This window comes from Ananas comosus, linkage group 20 (assembly GCF_001540865.1).
Source record: "Ananas comosus cultivar F153 linkage group 20, ASM154086v1, whole genome shotgun sequence".
NCBI lineage: Eukaryota > Viridiplantae > Streptophyta > Magnoliopsida > Poales > Bromeliaceae > Ananas > Ananas comosus.
The window spans coordinates 9,580,490-9,600,258 of NC_033640.1; the positions used below are offsets into that span (position 1 = coordinate 9,580,490).

The 19,769-nt window shown below is 38.4% G+C and overlaps 4 protein-coding genes across 4 annotated transcripts; 3 read left to right on the forward strand and 1 right to left on the reverse strand.

Moving 5' to 3' along the window:
• On the forward strand, positions 975–4,442 carry LOC109725785 (L-ascorbate oxidase). The gene is made up of 5 exons (XM_020255138.1): positions 975–1,329; positions 1,471–1,574; positions 1,647–1,845; positions 1,974–2,147; positions 3,338–4,442. The coding sequence occupies exons 1-5, from the start codon at positions 1,042–1,044 to the stop codon at positions 4,292–4,294; spliced, it is 1,722 nt and encodes a 573-aa protein (XP_020110727.1). The 5' UTR covers positions 975–1,041; the 3' UTR covers positions 4,295–4,442.
• Positions 5,190–7,831, forward strand: LOC109725784 (pentatricopeptide repeat-containing protein At4g13650-like). The gene is made up of 2 exons (XM_020255137.1): positions 5,190–7,073; positions 7,385–7,831. Exons 1-2 carry the CDS (start codon positions 5,340–5,342, stop codon positions 7,544–7,546), a joined length of 1,896 nt encoding a protein of 631 aa, XP_020110726.1. The 5' UTR covers positions 5,190–5,339; the 3' UTR covers positions 7,547–7,831.
• LOC109725783 (pentatricopeptide repeat-containing protein At2g22070) lies at positions 14,501–17,185 on the forward strand. The gene has a single exon (XM_020255136.1). It carries the CDS (start codon positions 14,700–14,702, stop codon positions 17,103–17,105), a length of 2,406 nt encoding a protein of 801 aa, XP_020110725.1. The 5' UTR covers positions 14,501–14,699; the 3' UTR covers positions 17,106–17,185.
• LOC109725426 (pentatricopeptide repeat-containing protein At4g18520-like) lies at positions 17,354–19,700 on the reverse strand. The gene is made up of 2 exons (XM_020254618.1): positions 19,234–19,700; positions 17,354–19,092 (listed from the first exon to the last, which is right to left on the reverse strand). Exons 1-2 carry the CDS (start codon positions 19,485–19,487, stop codon positions 17,613–17,615), a joined length of 1,734 nt encoding a protein of 577 aa, XP_020110207.1. The 5' UTR covers positions 19,488–19,700; the 3' UTR covers positions 17,354–17,612.

A 19,769-nucleotide genomic window follows, 5' to 3' on the forward strand; every position in this document is an offset into this window, starting at 1 on the left:
AACAAAATTAATACACTTTCCACAGTAGAATGACAAAATATTCATTTTATATATATATAAAAAAAGGTCATTTTCTAAATTTTCATGCCCATCAAAAAAGTATATTGATCAAATTGCTATAAAGAATATTATAAGAACCATCATGCATCCCGAGAAACGCATTAACTTTTAATATTTTAGAATTAAATTATTTTAGTTACTTTACTTCAAAATTTGTTTGAAATAAATAGTTTTATTAGTGATTGATTAAAAATTATTAATTTTTATTTAATAAAAATAATTAAAATTATTAAATTTGATGAAATTATTAATAAAGTTCAATGAAAATCTCTAAATTTTTATTAAAATTTAAGTGAAAGGCCGAGGGGACAATTTCAAAATGGTCAATAGTTTGGAATCTCCATACATTTTTACCTAAAATTATTTTATTCTGAAAAAGGACAATCACAACATCTAAAAATATTATTGTACAAAGCAACCGATAATAGAAAATGTCAAATTGGACATGCAATGGACACCCACTTTCCTTTCCGCGTACAACTAATTATGACTACAAAATCATACATTTAAATATGAAAATCTTATTGTTATTATGAAAATTAAACATTCACCAATTCATTGTTTTCTAAAACAAGTATATATGGAATGTATGTAAAAAAATAAGAGATTATCTTAACAACTGTTTGATTGAATATATCTAAAAATACAGTATAATTAGTGATATATGCACTTTAAAATACAACAGTTATAACTACGTATATTTTTTTTTAATCAACTTAACTGAAAATATAAAATAATTAATTTTTAAATTAAAAAGTTTAGATATCACTTATTAAGCTTTTTACTGTCTTTGCTTTAAGGCACCATATTTTGACCAGTCAACTTTCTTTTTATTTTTATCATCTTCATTGAAATTTCCATGTAAGTTTCAATATATATATATATATATATAGATACATATAGTGTTTAGCTTCTCATCATATATTCTGAGAAATAACCCTCTCAACGTTAACACACAGTTTCATTTGGGGGGAAAGGGAGATGAGCTCTTCATCAAAGTGCTTCTCCGCAGCAGAAACCAAGCTGCTGCTTCTATTGCTATGTGCCTGCGCATCAGCGGTTTTTGTAGAAGCGAGAGTTCACCACCACAAGTGGGAGATATCGTACCAGTTCAAGTCGTCGGACTGCTACCGGAAGCTCGCGGTCACGATCAACGGGCAGACCCCCGGCCCGACGATCGTCGCCGAGCAAGGCGACACCGTCGCCGTCGAGGTCAAAAATAGCCTACTCACCGAGAACGTCGCTATCCACTGGCACGGAATTCGACAGGTAACGCTCGCGAAAGAAGAATAAAAGTAATTATTACGTATTCATACATTCGTCATCTGTTATTTTTTCAGCCGTTCATCATATCTCGTACTTTTACTGATTCAACTACTTAGTATTTTTAAAAAAAAATTAATTTTGTAGATTGGAACGCCGTGGTTTGATGGAACAGAAGGGGTGACACAATGCCCAATAGTCCCTGGGGATACCTTTATTTACAGATTCGTTGTCGACAGAGTAAGTAGTTAGTTTTATACATACAAAAAATAATAATAATTAACACTCTCAACTATATGTATTTTGAAAAAACTCCTCAACTTTTTTTTTTTTTTTTTTTTGGGTTTAATTATTANGGGGCTCAACGGTGTGATCAAGGTGATGGTCCCCAAGGGCGTATCTGAGCCGTTCAAATACGATCACGAGCACACCATACTCCTCAACGATTGGTGGCACAACAGCACGTACGAACAGGCCGTTGGGCTCGCCTCCGTTCCGTTCGTATTTGTAGGAGAGCCCCAGGTAATTTGCACCTTGCTATCCCTTCCTTTTACAAATTGCACTTTGGTCCCTGTTTTTTTTTCTTACTAGTTTGCCAACTTTTGAATTCGACATTTGAGACCCTAAACTTTTTGATTTGAACGTTGTAGTCGCTTCTGATCAACGGGCGGGGGAGGTTCAACTGCTCCCTGGCGACGAGCGGAACCTGCAACGCGACCAACCCCGAGTGCTCGTCCCCGGTCTTCACCGTCGTCCCCGGCAAAACTTACCGCCTCCGCATCGCGAGCATTTCCTCCCTCTCCGCGCTCAGCTTCGAAATTGAGGTAACCGTTTCATCTCCTATCTGTTACGTACCTGTTTTCGACAAAAAATCCCACTATGTAGCAGATACATCACATCATCTATATCTAATCAATCATATTTTTTTTTAAGAACAAAAACATAATAAACTTTTTTCTGTAATCATAATAGAACAGATGAATTCCAAAAAAGTAATTTGATTGATCATAAACACCGCATCACCAATGTGACTATTATATTTTTCATATTTTCAATCCCTGACGACTACGTTTGTTTAAAAAAAGTAGGGAAAACTTCAAAAACCCCCCCTGTGGTTTCGTGCATTCTCACTTTGCTACCCTGTGGTTTAAAACGTATCAATTTACCCCCCTGTGGTTTCATTTTTATCTTTTCAGAAGCTTTTTCGTTAATATTTCGTTAAATTATATATAAAAAACTTCAGATAACCATCTATATTTATCAAATAGTCACTTTAGTATCCTTTAATTTTAACTTTGTCACTGATTTTAAAAAAAAATAATAATAAAATTGATAACAAAAAGATAAAAACGAAACCACAGGGGGGAAAATTGATACGTTTTAAACCACAGGGTAGCAAAGTGAGAATGCACAAAACCACAGGGGAGGTTTTTGAAGTTTTCCCAAAAAAGTACTAAAATAAAAAAATAAATAAATGAATAATTTTTACAAAAGACAAGGGTTTTGAAACCATCGATGAAGTGTTAATATATATTTTTACACCAGCTTTTACTATAATAATTTTTTGAATAATATAGTATCAGTAATATTTTAATTATAAATTATGAGCACAATTACATAATATTATAATTATAAATTATGTAATGGGTTGCTGATCACCTTGACCGGCCCAGCTGTATTATTTTTGATTTTATTCTTAATCTAATGTAAAGTTCAAATTAGTGGTTGTCACCCACTTGTGATGTATATATATTTTAATTAATTATACGTTATTTTTTGTTCACCCTCAACGTGCAATACAAGAGGAAATGGACACGATCATGTGATCGATTTCAAAATGCCCTTGAATTTTTAATTAAAAAATCTTAAATTATATATATATATTTTTGGGAGACGAAAACATGACTGAGATCTAATACAAGTCCAAGTTTCTTTGTCGCCTCTTTAAAATATAAATTGTTTAAAACGCATTCGATTATTTGATCTTTAAAAATTTTGATCGTGCTAATTTTAGGGGCACAACTTGACTGTGGTGGAAGCGGACGGGCACTATGTGGACCCGTTTGTGGTTCAGAACCTGTACATCTACTCGGGCGAGACGTACTCGGTCCTACTGAAAGCCGACCGCGACCCGACCCGCAACTACTGGGCGGCGTCGCACGTGGTGAGCCGCAAGCCGGCGACCCCGCCCGCGACCGCGATCATCAACTACTATCCGAACCCTCCGTTGCGGAGCCCCCGATCTGCTCTCCCGCCCGGGCCGGCCTGGAACGACACCCGAACCCGGGTCGCCCAGAGCCGGTCCGTCCGGGCCCACCCGGACCACATCCAACCGGTCCCGCCCAAACCGGACCGGGTCATAATCCTCCTCAACACCCAGAACCGGGTCAACGGTCGCATGCGGTGGGCCCTCAACAACGTCTCGTACGAGCTCCCGCATACTCCCTACCTCGTCGCGCTAAAGCACGGGCTCCGCCACGTGTACAACCGGGCCCCACCCCCCGACACGTACGACTACAGGGGCTACGACATACGCGTACCCCAGAAGAACCCCAACGCGACGACGAGCAACGCGATTTACCGGGTCGGGTTCGGGTCCACGGTGGACGTGGTTCTCCAGAACGCGAACACGTTGACGCCGAACAACAGCGAGACGCACCCGTGGCACCTGCACGGGCACGACTTTTGGGTGTTGGGGTACGGGTCGGGTAAGTATAACCCGGGCGCGGACCCGGGGTCGTATAATTTGAGGGACCCGATAATGAAGAACACGGTGGCGCTGCACCCTATGGGGTGGACCGCACTGAGGTTCCGTGCGGATAACCCCGGGGTGTGGGCGTTTCACTGCCACATCGAGTCCCATTTTTTTATGGGGATGGGGATCGTGTTTGAGGAGGGCGTGGAAAAAGTGGGGCGCCTCCCAGAAGCAATTCTGGGGTGTGGTGAGTCCAAGATTTTGAGGAACCCTTAAGTGAGGGCTTTTGATTTTGAATTTAAACTTTTGATTTTGATTTTGAATTTGGTTCAAGATTTTAGGGAATGTGGCTTGTAAACTTGTGAGCTGTTGCTTACAAATTTTTCGCCTATTTAATTAATTGATTGATGATAATTTTGTTGGATCTTGTGTCTTTTCAACTTGTGATGTATTTGAAAAAAAGAATGTTTTGTATGCGAATAATGACAATGCTAGTAAAGTTAACTCAATGTGAAGTGACAAAAGTTCATAAAGAGAGAGAGAGAGAGAGAGAGAGAGAGAGTACCTGTTTGTTTCCGTGGAATTCGGAAATTGATGTCCTAACTTCAAATATCTTGTCAAGGACAATATTTGTTCTGATACCGAAGTTACGAAATCATTCGAACTTTTGTTGACAATTGCATGATCTTGACGGAAAAAGAAGTCGAGTTCACAAAACTTACAAATTTTTCAACTCTACACTGCTTATTTGATGCTTGAAGATCCCAATTATTCTCCTCAAACAAAACTTTTGCTCATCTATTTATAGCCATGCACTTGGTTCTTTGGGCATTGTACTACAAAAATGTACTACAAATTAAAGCCCTCATAAAATAAAAATAAAAGTACAATTTAGTACACTTGTGCACCTTAGCCATGTACTACTTTGACCTTTTACATATGCTAAAATTTCCAATTGTGCATAGATAAATTTATTGAACATTTGAATCGAACCATGGATAAAATAAGAGGGCTATAACTTTGGGTTGGGTTTAACCCAAATCCAATTGGCCTAATCTTGTATTATGGTCGATTTGAATTGTGTAATTAGGAAATTGGGTTAGGTTAGATTTGAGAAATTTTAACTCTGATGCTAATTTGTGTTCGATAGAATTTCTTTTTTCTTTCCTTACAGACCTTACGATATGTATATTTCGAAAGTCATCCCAAACTTTCTGGGGTAAAATTATATAGAGGACCCTCAACAATACTTCGTTTTGAAATAGGCTCTTCAATATTTCCGACACGATATACTAGTATACTACATGTTCCTTTTCAATACATGGTGTTTGTAGAGAAGCTCGGTTCTCTTCTCCACCATTGCTCCAAGCTCAAATCCCTCTCCCATGGCGCCTCCCTTCACTCTGCGCTCATCAAATCAGGTGTTGAACACGACCTCTTCCTCTCCAACCACCTCCTGAACATGTATGCGAAATGTGGTAAACTTAAGCATGCCCACAAGGTGTTTGATGAAATGCCCAGGAGAAACCTCGTCTCGTTCTCGGCGCTAATCTCGGGCTACGATCAATCCGGAGAGCCTTTGATGGCTCTTAATCTCTTTTCGCAATTGGAATTCGTTCCGAACGAGTATATATATGGTAGTGTGTTAAGTGCTTGTGCTACCCTACTTGCCCTGTCGCAAGGCGAACAGGTTCACGCCGACGTGATCAAAACAGGATTTTTTGACGTGTCGTTCGTATCCAATTCGCTTATCTCGATGTACATGAAATGCAGTTGCTTTCACGAAGCGTACTCGATCTTCGGTGCCATTGCGGAGCCGAATTTGGTGTCATACAATGCTATGATCGGGGGTTTTGCAGAGAATGGCCATGTAGAGAACAGTTTGGAGCTGTTTCGACTTATGAACCAGCGAGGATTGCGACCCGATCAGTTCTCTTATGTGGCCGTGGTCGGAATTTGCACGAGTAAAAAGGATTTGGACACTGGAGTTGAACTTCATTGCCAAAGCATAAAGCTCGGGCTCGATATCACGGCCTTTGTGGGTAATGTCATTTTGACCATGTACTCCAAATGCGGTTCAATCGAAGAGGTCGAGAAGGTCTTCAACTCGATAATAGAAAAGGATGTTATCACGTGGAATTCGCGTATAGTCGCATGTTCCCATTTCGGAGACCATGCGAAAGGCATTATGGTTTATAAAGAGATGATCGAGACCAAAAACGCCGACGGTGTTCGCCCTGACGAATTCACATTCGCCAGTGCATTGGCTTGCTGCGCGGAGCTTGCGTCGATTCAATACGGTGGTCAGATTCATTCTTACGTTTCAAGAACCGGGTGGTTCGATGCAGATGTCGGAGTCAGCAATGCTCTCATCGACATGTACGCAAAGTGCGGTTGGATTGGGTGCGCAACCAAAGTGTTCAATCTACTGCGAAACCGGAATTTGGTTTCCTGGAACACGATGATAGTCGGGCTTGGGAATCACGGCCTCGGAAAGCGAGCTCTAGAGATTTTTCAGCAGATGGAGGTAGAAGGAATTTGCCCCGATTCCGCCACATTCGTTGGGCTTTTAATATCCTGCAGCCATGCGGGGTTAGTCGATAAAGGCTTAGCTTATTTCGATTCCATGAGAGCGGATTACAACATTTCTCCGAAAATCGAGCATCTATCTTGTCTGATCGATATGTTGGGTCGAGCTGGGAGATTAGAGGAAGCTGAATGCTACATTCACAAGTCGCCGTTTAACAATGATTCCATCATTTGGGGCAGTCTTCTCTCTTCTTGTTTCGTACATAGGAACGTCGTCGTTGGTGAGCGTGCAGCGAAGAAACTCTTCGATCTTCAGCCGAGAACAAGTTCGCCGTTTGTACTGCTGTCGAATCTATACGCGTTGGATGCGAGATGGGACGGGGTTGCCGAAGTGCGAAAGCTGTTGAAGGACGTTAGGCTCAAGAAGGAGCCTGGTCACAGCGTAATCGAGGCGAAGGGAATTGTGGAGAAGTTTACTGCTGGGGATTATTCACATGCGAGAATCGAAGAAGTTGCAGAGACATTAGTAAGTCTAAGTTTTCAACTAAAGAAGTTCTATACCTAGATGACATTTTTCTCGTATAACATGCAAAATTCGTTCACGTATCGACATTCTTTTACTCAGATTCTATTTGTCATCAATAGTGTGTCGAATTCCGATACTTTATTGTATGCTTTTCCATTAATTTACCTGCATGATTTGTAACTTATAAAGATACTTCCATACATTGAACAAGAAGATCCCTAGGTTTCTAGATAAGCTATATTTACAGCTGAGGAAACATTGTTGAAACAAGCCATTCTATGATCACTCAAAGCTCTCTCTCTACTTTGTAGCTGCATGGTGCTTCTCCGAACAGCTCGACGAGGCCGAACCATTCGGATGAACCTTCTTTCTCATCCCCAGGAAGCCGTTTCTGCGCTTCGTCTCTTTCGAGCTTTTCTCCGCAGCAGCATCTTCGGTCGCCTTCGCTTTCTCCTTATATATGTTCCTCATAACATAGGCTTCGATAAACTCGCCCCCCATCGACGCCATGATCAGGAAATTGTTTCCTCTACTTTGTGATGGATTGAAGACTCAAAACTAGTGGGGAATTTATAGTGTTACAAGGATTTGGAATATGCTCAAATAAACTTGGGGAACAAGTTTGTGATGTAAGTGTTAAGTCTCATGTACACTTTTTGCTTACTGGTCATTGGTGACGACATATCAAGTGGGTGGAACGTGGACTTCAACCAAACAAACAAACTTTGTCTACAAGTTAAAAAGACTGATTTTGACTTTGTGTTTTTTTTTTTTTTTTTTTTTTTTTTTTTTTTTTTTTTTTTTTTTTTTTCGTAAAGAATCTTATCATATATATTTTTATTCTAATCATATGGATTATTAAAAAAACTGAGTCAAAATGTTGTCTAGTTTAGAAAATCCCCGCAAGAAGCGAGCCAACGTGGCGTGATGAATAGAACAGAGGCATCATTAAGGGTCGTGTAGTTGCATGTAGTTATAATTATACGGTAATTGTAACGGTATAAGCTACGCCCAATTATTGAGAGTAATTTTAAACAAAAGATATTGGAGGTAATCTCATTATTATTATATATATAAAATAATAAAATTTTAAAAATTATTTCTCAACTCTATGCAACCAAATAAATTATTTATAATTGCATTGCTTTCTACTACATCCAACCAATCATAATGTATGTAGTTGCAACTGCTGCATTTTCAACTACACTGTGTTTGTAATTACATCTAACCAAATGGTCTCTAAATATTGAAAATGGAGATTGAATCCACCACCATATAAAATGAAGAGATTTCAAATTAACTTTTATATCATATTAACTAAAAGATCAATTTAGTATATATATATATATATATATATATATATATCAACAATTAAGACATTAACCGACTGTCTCTGGAGCAAGTGGCTTTGGCTTGGTGGTTGGTACCCAAGGTCGCAAATTCGAATTCTAGTTGATTCACATTTCTAGCTAAGTTTATTTCTAAATGAAATAAACGAAGTGGGTGACGTGCTACCTATCTCTCAAAAAACTCAATCGAGACATTAATAGCTCATAAAAGTAATATTCTTGAGGGTCCACACAGCAAAGCTGGCAACTTAATGCTTTCTCTACTAATAAAAAGATGCAAAAAAGGAAACAAAAAATGAAAAATTGCGAATCGGACCTTCTAATTATAGGATTTGCTTGTACTTACTAAAATTATCTCAAATGGTGGCAAATCAAATAATTCCAAACAGAGAATTTACTAAATTATGATTTGCAATTTCATCGAAATTAGTGATTTGGAGAACTTCAAACCGGATTTGATCCAAAAACCTTTTGTAGGGCATTAAATTCTTTTTTTTTTCTTAGCCTATATCATGTATTAAACTTCTAATTATCATTTTAGTCGATCAAAAGTTAAATCAAAATCTAATTTTTGAGTGAAGATTAATGCTTCAGATCTTGAATACTTCATTTGCAACCACTTAAAAAGAGCTCAATTGACTTTTATTCATAAAATTTTCTTTTTGAATTGAAATTTATTGAGTTTTATTGTTCAATAAGAAAGGGATATTGAGCTATTTTATGGAAATCCTATTTTAAATATATGGATTTGGTAATATCACAAGGAATACATAAAGATCACATTATTACATTAATGATTCCAACAACGGAGTTACATAAACAAGAGCTGTAATTTGTTGGCATACTAGGAATGATCAGGTGCCCAAACAAGATGAAATTAACTTGCATTATCTAAATTCAAAAGCACACACCCACACACACATCATATATTTTTGCTCATTTTACTCCTGGCTTTTGGTAACATTAGCTCCATTCTCTTCTCCATTAGTGGAAACCGCCGCCGTCGACGGCGAAGGCGAGGCGCTTGGATTTACTTTTCTTTTTGAGCCCTTTTGGTTACTAGTGACCTTCTCTTCCTCCCCTCTCTTCTCCTTTTGTTTCTTGGTTTGCTCTTTTAGGGAGTTGATGTAGCCATAGGAAAAGCCCATGGAACTCATGGCTTAGATGGAGGTGTTTGAAGGGGTTTTGGATATAAGTTGACTTTGTGCAAAGATTGTGATAGGAGTTGATTGGCCGTGGGGGTATTTATAGATCTCAAAGGACATGTACTCTCTCTCTCTCTCTCTCTCTCTCTCATAGAATATTAATATTTTGGGCAACATAATATTAAAGCGAGCATGTACTAAACTCTCTTATTTTGGGCAACATAATATTAGAGCGAGCTAGTTCTAAACTTATTTAGTTTTAAGAGATGTTTTGTTCCACAAATTATTTTTGGGAAAAGAAAAAATCTTCCCAAAAAACATCTTTCCGATAGTTTTCATTTTTTAAATAAAAATAACCTAGAAATGGAAAGGAAACTTTTTTATGAAATCTGAAGAAATCTTTTGCAGGAAAAAACTTTCCCTGGAAATCAAACACCCAAAGTTTCTTATTCAATTCCCACATATATCATAATGGTATAAATTCTTGTATATTACGTTTCTTATTTTGTAGATTTTTAATGCACGTGATATGATTCATTTGATCTATATATATATATATATATATATATAGNAATTTTAATGAGAGTTATTAACCCGCATCGAATATGGCAATGTTAATGGCATGTCAATATTGATGTACGTCGATGTGCTGGGAATTACTACGGAGACAAGATAAGTAGTGCGGTGCAACCAAGCGAAGAACGCCCCTAAAAGATTTGATCTGTTGTAAAACTGAGTCAAAAAAATTATTAGGTATACTAATCTTATTTTTATATATACTATTCTAAGAAATGCTTTTTTTTTTTTTTACAAAAGGTATCAAAGGTAATCTCATTATTATTATATATATAAAGTAATAAAATTTTAAAAATTATTTTTCAACTCTATGCAACCAAATAAATTATTTATAATTGCATCGCTTTTTACTACATCCAACCAATCATAATGTATATAGTTGCAACTGCTGCATTTCCAACTACACTGTGTTTGTAATTACATCTAACCAAACAGTCCCTAAATATTGAAAATGGAGATTGAATCCACCACCATATAAAATGAAGAGATTTCGAATTAACTTTTATATCATATTAACTAAAAGATCAATTTAGTATATATATATATATATATCAACAATCAAGACATTAACCGACTGTCTCTAAGTGGCTTTGGCTTGGTGGTTGGTACCAAAGGTCGCAAATTCGAATTCTAGTTGATTCACATCTCTAGCTAAGTTTATTTTTAAATGAAATAAACGAAGTGGGTGGCGTGCTACCTATCTCTCAAAAAACTCAATCGAGACATTAATAGCTCATAAAAGTAATATTCTTGAGGGTCCACACAGCAAAGCTGGCAACTTAATGTTTTCTCTACTAATAAAAAGATGCAAAAAAGGAAACAAAAAATGAAAAATTGCGAATCGGACCTTCTAATTATAGGATTTGCTTGTACTTACTAAAATTATCTCAAATGGTGGCAAATCAAATAATTCCGAACAGAGAATTTACTAAATTATGATTTGCAATTTCATCGAAATTAGTGATTTGGAGAACTTCAAACAGGATTTGATCCAAAAACCTTTTGTAGGGCATTAAATTCTTTTTTTTTTCTTAGCCTATATCATGTATTAAACTTCTAATTATCATTTTAGTCGACCAAGTCGATCAAGAATTAAATCAAAATCTAATTTTTGAGTGAAGATTAATGCTTCAGATCTTGAATACTTCATTTGCAACCACTTAAAAAGAGCTCAATTGACTTTTATTCATGAAATTTTCTTTTTGAATTGAAATTTATTGAGTTTCATCGTTCAATAAGAAAGGGATATTGAGCTATTTTATGGAAATCCTATTTTAAATATATGGATTTGGTAATATCACAAGGAATACATAAAGATCACATTATTACATTAATGATTCCAACAACGGAGTTACATAAACAAGAGCTGTAATTTGTTGGCACACTAGGAATGATCAGGTGCCCAAACAAGATGAAATTAACTTGCATTATCTAAATTCAAAGGCACACACCCACACACATATATATCATATATTTTTGCTCATTTTACTCCTGGCTTTTGGTAACATGAGCTCCATTCTCTTCTCCATTAGTGGAAACCGCCGCCGTCGACGGCGAAGGCGAGGCGCTCGGATTTACTTTTCTTTTTGAGCCCTTTTGGTTACTAGTCCCCTTCTCTTCCTCCCTCTCTTCTCCTTTTGTTTCTTGGTTTGCTCTTTTAGGGAGTTGATGTAGCCATAGGAAAAGCCCATGGAACTCATGGCTTAGATGGAGGTGTTTGAAGGGGTTTTGGATATAAGTTGACTTTGTGCAAAGATTGTGATAGGAGTTGATTGGGCACGGGGGTATTTATAGATCTCAAAGGACATGTACTCTCTCTCTCTCTCTCTCTCTCTCTCATAGAATATTAATATTTTGGGCAACATAATATTAAAGCGAGCCTGTACTAAACTCTCTTATTTTGGGCAACATAATATTAGAGCGAGCCAGCTCTAAACTCACTTAGTTTTAAGGGATGTTTTGTTCCACGAATTATTTTTGGGAAAAGAAAAAATCTTCCCAAAAAACATCTTTCCGATAGTTTTTATTTTTTAAATAAAAATAACCTAGAAATGAAAAGAAAATTTTTTTATGAAATCTGAAGAAATCTTTTGCAGGAAAAAACTTTTCCTGGAAATCAAACACCCAAAGTTTCTTATTCAATTCCCACATTTATCATAATGGTATAAATTCTTGTATATTATGTTTCTTATTTTGTAGATTTTTAATGCACGTGATATGATTCATTTGATCTCTCTCTCTCTCTCTCTCTCTCTCTCNATATATATATATATATATATATATATATATATATATCAAATATGAAACGTTTAACGGTATAAAGATATTCATATTAATTGAATTTTAATTAAAAAATTTTTTAAACTATTTAAAACAAGATCTATATTCTTGATCTTATAGTCAAGATTTCTCTCATCACAGTTTAAAAAATATTTATTTTTAGTCTTTTATTTTTGTGTTTACTTGATGAATTAGAGAATAATATCGAAAAAATGTGAAATTTGATTTCTAAATGCTTCAAGTGGTATAGGTTATATTCAATGATGTCAATCGTTGATTTGGAGGATCCATTATTGAAAGCAAATGGATGACAACGGAGCTCGTTTGCTGCTAATAGCTTTCCAGTTCCCCTCTCTCTCTCTCTCTCTCTCTCTCTCTCTCTCTCTCTCTCTCTCTATATATATATATATATATATATAGATATATATGTATGTATGTATGTATGTATGACTTTGCTGGACTATTAATTGGTGTAATAGTCCCTACCAACCTACTATTATGCTATTAAATAGAAATTAAGTGGCTCTACCTACTACAAAGAGGAGATGTGGGGATCATTAGTTCATGCATAATGACTAGTACTCCACCTTCATAATGTGTGCCACATGGTAATCAACTGTGCCACAAAGTAGAAAACAATTAGATAAACCTAGTGGACAAGGATGCAACAATTATCACCAACAAGTTTTTATTATAGCATTGACCTTGGTTTAATGTTTAAACTAATGCTTCAATTCAATCCACTACACACAAGTAAATCACTCCACTTTCTACAATCCATGTTCCCAGTCACAATTTAATCTGTGAGAAAACATGCACAAACAACATGCCTACTAAAGTTGCCGTCGATCACCGCTTTCGGTTTCTTCGCGACTAAGCATTTCTTATTGCATTGACCATGTTTTAATGCTTAAACTAATGCTTCAATTCAATGCACTTTACACAAACCAAGCTCTCATTCACTTACAATCTGTGGGGAAACAAATCAACATGATACTAAAGTTGTCGTAGAACGCCGCTTTCGGTTGTTCTTCTTCGTGTCCATGTAGAGTACTTTTCTGAGCATTTTAGTGAAACCACATCTCATTTTCTCCTCTTTAGAGACCTCTTTTCTCTTGGTTTCTTCATTGTTTGCTCTTCTTCTTATTACATATGCTTCTGCTGCTTCTATACCCATGGAATTAAGCTGTAACAAAGAGTAGTGGAAAAAAAAAAAGTACTTAGAAAGAAAAGGGCTCTTCTTTTTTTCTCCTTCTTGTATTATTATGTTGAGGCCACTTTTTAGTGTATTTATAGGACTTCACACATGAGTTATAACTTAACTTGGGTGCCAAGTAAAACATAGTGTTGTAGACTTGTTGTGGTCAAATTTAGATGTATTAATAATATTTAGGTCCATGATTCTTGTTGACCTACTTAGGTGACAAGACCAATTCAACCCAATTGTGTTGGAGATAAACTAAACTAAAAAAAAGATACCGAGAATATCTAGCGCAGTATGTTAAGAGCTTAATAATAATTGGTACCTGAGAGGCTGAGATCCTATGTTCAAAGTCTAATTATTTTATGTTTCTAACTTACCTCATAATTAAAAAAAAAAAAAAAAACTAATAACATGCTACCTTTTTTTTTCTGTGTCACAAAATAAAATCACGAAAAAGGTCTAAGCCATCTTTTACTAAATAGGGGTTAATTGCACCATTCCTCACCTAATTTTACTCGATATTTTTATTTTGATCCTCAATATTTTATTGTTTGCGATTCACAACATGTCTATAACTTTTATCATTTGTTTTAATTAAATCCCTATCATTAAAAAAATCATTAATTCTACGGAATTTATCTTTGGTAAGATTTGATGCTGGCGTGATAGTTTTTGTTAGAATTAATAGTGTTTTTAATAATAAGAATCTTATTGAAACAAATAATAAAGGTTGGGAATGTGATTACCAAAAGGTTGGGGATCACTGGACCAAAATGAAAATTTGATTAAAAGTTGAAGAGCAATGGTGTAATATATTAATCCTTCTAATTAAGATTCGGCAGAGATACATTCAGATGGTTTAATAACTAAAATAAAATAAATTAAAGTTTACGGACTAAAACGCAAAAAACTATGGCTCTAATTTACCGTTACTAAATCCAGTTCCCGCCACTCCCAATTCGACCGTTGGAGCTCACCATTACCCATCTCCCTCTCATTCAAACATTTAAACAAATAGCTACAAAAAAAAAAACTCACATCAAATAGATGATACACAACAACACTCCCCACAATGCTCTCCACCCTTTATCTTCTCCCTCCTCCTCCTCCAATGCTTCCCCACCAATCCCCACCTCCTCCGCTCCGCGCCTCTTCCGCCGACCACTACGCCTACCTCCTCCAAACAAGCCTCAAATCCGAGACCTTGCGTCTCGGCCGATCCGTCCACGCCCGCGTCGTCAAAGCCGGGCTCTATGTAAGTGTCTACCTCGCCAACAATCTCATCAACTACTACGCCAAAAATGGCTCCTTTTCCGACGCCAACCGCCTGTTCGATGAAATGCCTCTTAGGAATATATTCTCTTGGAATTCTGTTCTTTCTATGTACGCGAAGGCCGGGCAGATCAAGTTAGCAGGTCAGGTGTTCGATGAAATGCCCGAAAGGGACTCTGTTTCTTGGACCGCGATGATCGTCGGATTCAATCAGATGGGTCGGTTTGAAAAGGTCGTAAACACGTTCCTAGGCATGGTTCGGGCTGGGATCCCTCCGACCCAGTTCACATTTACTAATGTCTTCTCCTCTTGCGCAGCGAGGGAGGCTCGTGGTGTTGGTAGGAAGGTGCATTCATTTGTGGTCAAGCTAGGGTTTAGTAGTTGTGTTCCCGTCGCGAATTCAATTCTAAACATGTACGGGAAATCCGGGGATGCCGAGACGGCAAAGATTGTTTTCAATAGGATGAGACTGAGGAGCATATCGAGTTGGAACTCGATGGTTTCCTTGTATGCTCAGTCGGGTAGGATGGATCTCGCAGTGGCCCAGTTTGAGGAGATGAGAGAACGAAGTGTTGTCTCTTGGAATGCGATAATAGCGGGATACAATCAAAACGTCTCGGATCTAAAGGCTTTGGAGTTCTTTTCATTTATGCTTAAAGATGCTTCTTTGATCCCCGACAATTTTACGCTAACAAGCGTGTTATCTTCTTGCGCCAATCTCGGTATATTGAAATTGGGAAAGCAAATACATGCATATGTAATGAGAAGCGAATTGCCATATAATGGGCAGGTGGGAAATGCTTTGATCTCAATGTATGCAAAGTCGGGTGGTGTCGAAAGTGCTCGAAAAATTGTGGAGACAACGGTCGCGTCCGATCTAAATGTGATATCATTTACAGCTTTATTAGAAGGTTATGTCAAGCTCGGAGACCTGCAACCGGCTCGAGAAATCTTCGACTTGATGAATTACCGCGATGTGGTAGCGTGGACAGCTATGATAGTTGGTTATGCGCAAAATGGTTTTAACAGTGACGCTATGGAACTCTTCAAGTTGATGCTTGAAAAAGGCCCAAAGCCAAATAATTATACTCTTGCTGCAGTTCTAAGTGTTTGTTCGAGCTTGGCTTCGTTGGATCACGGAAAACAAATTCACTGTAAAGCCATAAGATCAGGGGAAATATGTTCTGTTTCTGTAAGTAATGCGATTATCACCATGTACGCTCGTTCGGGGAGCATTTCGTGGGCGAGAAGAGTGTTTGATCAAATATATTGGCTTAAGGAAACGATTACGTGGACTTCGATGATCATTGCTTTGGCTCAACACGGGCTGGCGGGAGAAGCCATCAACCTGTTCGAGGAAATGCTTAAGATAGGCGTGAAGCCCGACCATATAACTTACGTGGGGGTGATTTCGGCGTGCACGCATGGGGGATTGGTAAAAGAAGGAAAAGGGTACTTTGAACAGATGCAGCGCGAGCACACGATCGAGCCCACGCCGAGCCATTACTCGTGCATGATCGATCTCTTTGCGCGAGCCGGTTGGCTCCGAGAAGCCCAAGAATTCATCGACAGAATGCCGATAGAGCCTGATTCTATTGCATGGGGGTCGCTCCTCTCCGCTTGCAAAGTGTACAAAAATGCCGACTTGGCGAGAACAGCTGCGGAAAGATTATTAGCTACCGATCCCGAAAACGGTGGGGCTTATTCCGCGCTTGCTAATGTTTACTCTGCTTGTGGGAGGTGGGATGATGCTGCTAAAACTTGGAAATTGATGAAGGAGAGGTGTGTGAGAAAGGAGCAAGGGTTCAGTTGGATTCAGATCAAGAACAAAGTTCATGTTTTCGGGGTCGAAGATGGGTTGCACCCCGACAGGGAGGCGATATACAAAACGGCGGCGAACATATGGGAGGAGATCAAGAAAGCAGGGTTTGTTCCCGACATCCAGTCCGTGTTGCACGACGTCGACGATGAACTCAAGGAGCAATTACTTAGTCATCACAGCGAGAAGCTCGCGATCGCTTACGGGCTGATCAGCACTCCGGAGAAGACCACTTTGAGAATCATGAAGAACTTACGGGTGTGCAACGATTGTCACGCCGCGATCAAATTCATATCCAAGGTCGTCGACAGGGAGATCATAGTGAGAGACGCGACTCGGTTCCATCATTTCAGGGATGGATTTTGCTCATGTAAGGACTATTGGTAGGAAAAGTTGTGGCTCTCCAAAAGGATGTGTTTGAGTTAATTAATTCACTAAAAGAGGCATTATAAATTATCCGAAGGAAATTGTGGATATTCAAATTTTGATTGTTTGGGAACTCTAATTTTGCAAATAATGCTCAAAGAAGAAACAAATAGTAATGAAAAACTATATTGGATCTTTGTGGTTGATGAACTCAAGATAAACATCTTGGAACATTTTGAATAAAACAAAGAAATGCATACTTCAACATGTATGTTTTTAAAGGGAGTCATTCACATTAACTAGTGAGTGTCATTATAACAAAAGAATAGAGAATCAGAGACTTTTATCTCATTAATTTTAAGTTCAAAAAAAAAAAAGAAAAAAACCCCCCCAAGATAACTGGATTAGTAACATATAAACACTTTCATTTCACTCTTTACTCCAAAATCTTCATGAAGATGTTTTGAACTGGAGATGTTGCACTTTGGTCCTGTAAACAAACAAGTTAATACTATGCCTTGTTTATTATCACTTTCTTGTTTCATTTACACAACCAGATATCAAGCAACAAGTCGAGGCGCGCTCTGACTCCCACTGAACATCTCCGCAAGCACTCAGAACTGTCGCGAGAACAAAGTTGTCGACATCGAACCCTTCTTCCTGCATTCGATACATAAGCTTCAAAGCCTCTTTACACCGCCCATTCTTAGCGTACCCTATCACCATTACTTTCCATGTGACCGAGTTTCTATCCGGCATCTCATCGAACACTCTTAGAGCATCGGCTACATCTCTGCACCTCATGTACATATCGATCAATGAACTTCCCACGAACACATTCTCGAGAGCTTTAGCCTTGCTCACGCATGCATGAATCCATTTTCCATAATTCGCATTTTCTAGTCTCGCACAAGCTTTCAATGCCGAAGAGTAAGTGAACATGTTCGGCTTCACATTGTCCCATAACATATCATTCAACAACTTTAGCGCTTCCGACCCGTATCCGAGACTGCTGTATCCCGAAATCATGGCCGTCCATGAGATAACATCTCTCGCGGGCATTGATTCAAGAATTTTCGCTGCATAATTATACTCTCCACATTTACAATAAAACCAAATAAGAGTGCTCCCAATATGAATGTTCTCCAAAACAAGATTTTTTATTATTTGAGCATGAACTTCTTTTCCGAGGTGTAGAGATCCTATAGAACCGCAAGCACTAAGAACGCTAACAACCGTTTGGTTATTAACAAATACGCGCCTTCTCTTCATTCTTTGAAACAACAAGATGGCCTCTTCTCCAAAACCACTTTGAGCATAACCAGATATCATAGAAGTCCACGTAATTGTGTTTCTTTTGGGCATTAAATCGAACACTATCCTAGCATCTAAAACCTCCCCACATCTAACATACATGTTCACAAGCGAACTACCGACATATACATCTTGCTTGAACAAACCTTTAGCTACAGCACCATGTAGCTGCTTTCCTAATCTTAAATCCCTCGCTTCCCCACAAGCCTTCAGAACACTGCACACAGTGAACTCGTTAGGGCAAAAGCCGTGATATTGCATGGACGAAAACATCGAAAAGGCTTCATCTACTAGCCCATGCTGAACGTAAGCCGTGATCATCGTAGTCCAACAAACAACATCTTTGCCGGGCATTTTATCGAACACTTTAAATGCCCCCAAAAGATCACCACATCGCGAATAGAAGAATACAAGTGCACTATCCACTATCAAATTACTCCATCGACCCTTCACTACACAAGCATGAACCTGTTTCCCGAGATCAACATCAAACCTATTGCCGCAGAACTTTAGTAAACAAACGAAGGTCAACCCGTTCGCCTTGACATCACTACCAACCATTTCCTTAAATAGAACCAACACTTCATCATCAAGACCCATGTTTAGAAACCCGTTAAGAACGGCTGTCCACGAAACGACATTTCTCTCGGGCATACCATCGAACACCTTCCTCGCATCCCATAATTCGCGAAACCTAACATAAGCACTAATAAGATTGTTCGCGACAAAAGGCACACACCAATTGAAACGCCTAATTGCGACGGCGTGCACGCATTTGACCTGCTTGAAACTGGAGCAGGACTTGAGATGGGCGGCAAACGATTCGAGGTCATACCTTCGAAACCGAAAGGAGCCAACAAAATCCTCTTCTGGGTTCTGCGGAGAGGGGGGAAGCGCTTCCGGTTTTGTCGAAAAGGAGGGATTTTGCAAAGGGAAAGATCGGGATTTGAGGGTTCTCTTGTGGGGTGTGTTGTGAATGGGCCTTTTGGGAGCTTCTTTGGATGCGAATGGTGGGGAGTGTGGGGAGGGGAGAGGCGAAGGGTGGTGGATTTGGAAGAGGGGGAGTGGGAGAGAAGGAGATGAGAGCATTGTGGGGGGGGTTTGGAGATTGGGTTGAGGATTTTGGCGGGAGGGAGTAGGAGAGTTTTAACGGTACAATTTTTTTGAAAAAATGGAGGTAAGGGTTTTGGGAGGAGTTTAAAAATGGAGGAGCGGGAAAAGTGCAAGTTTTCAGGTTAATATATAGCGAGATGCAAAGTCGGCAATGGAGTTCAATTCGTCGGCGACTTCTCTTTTTGAGTTGGACTCGGCAACTTGAGATGTTTGGCGGCCGACATTAGAGTTGTTGGATTATAAGAGTCGGCTAGTAGA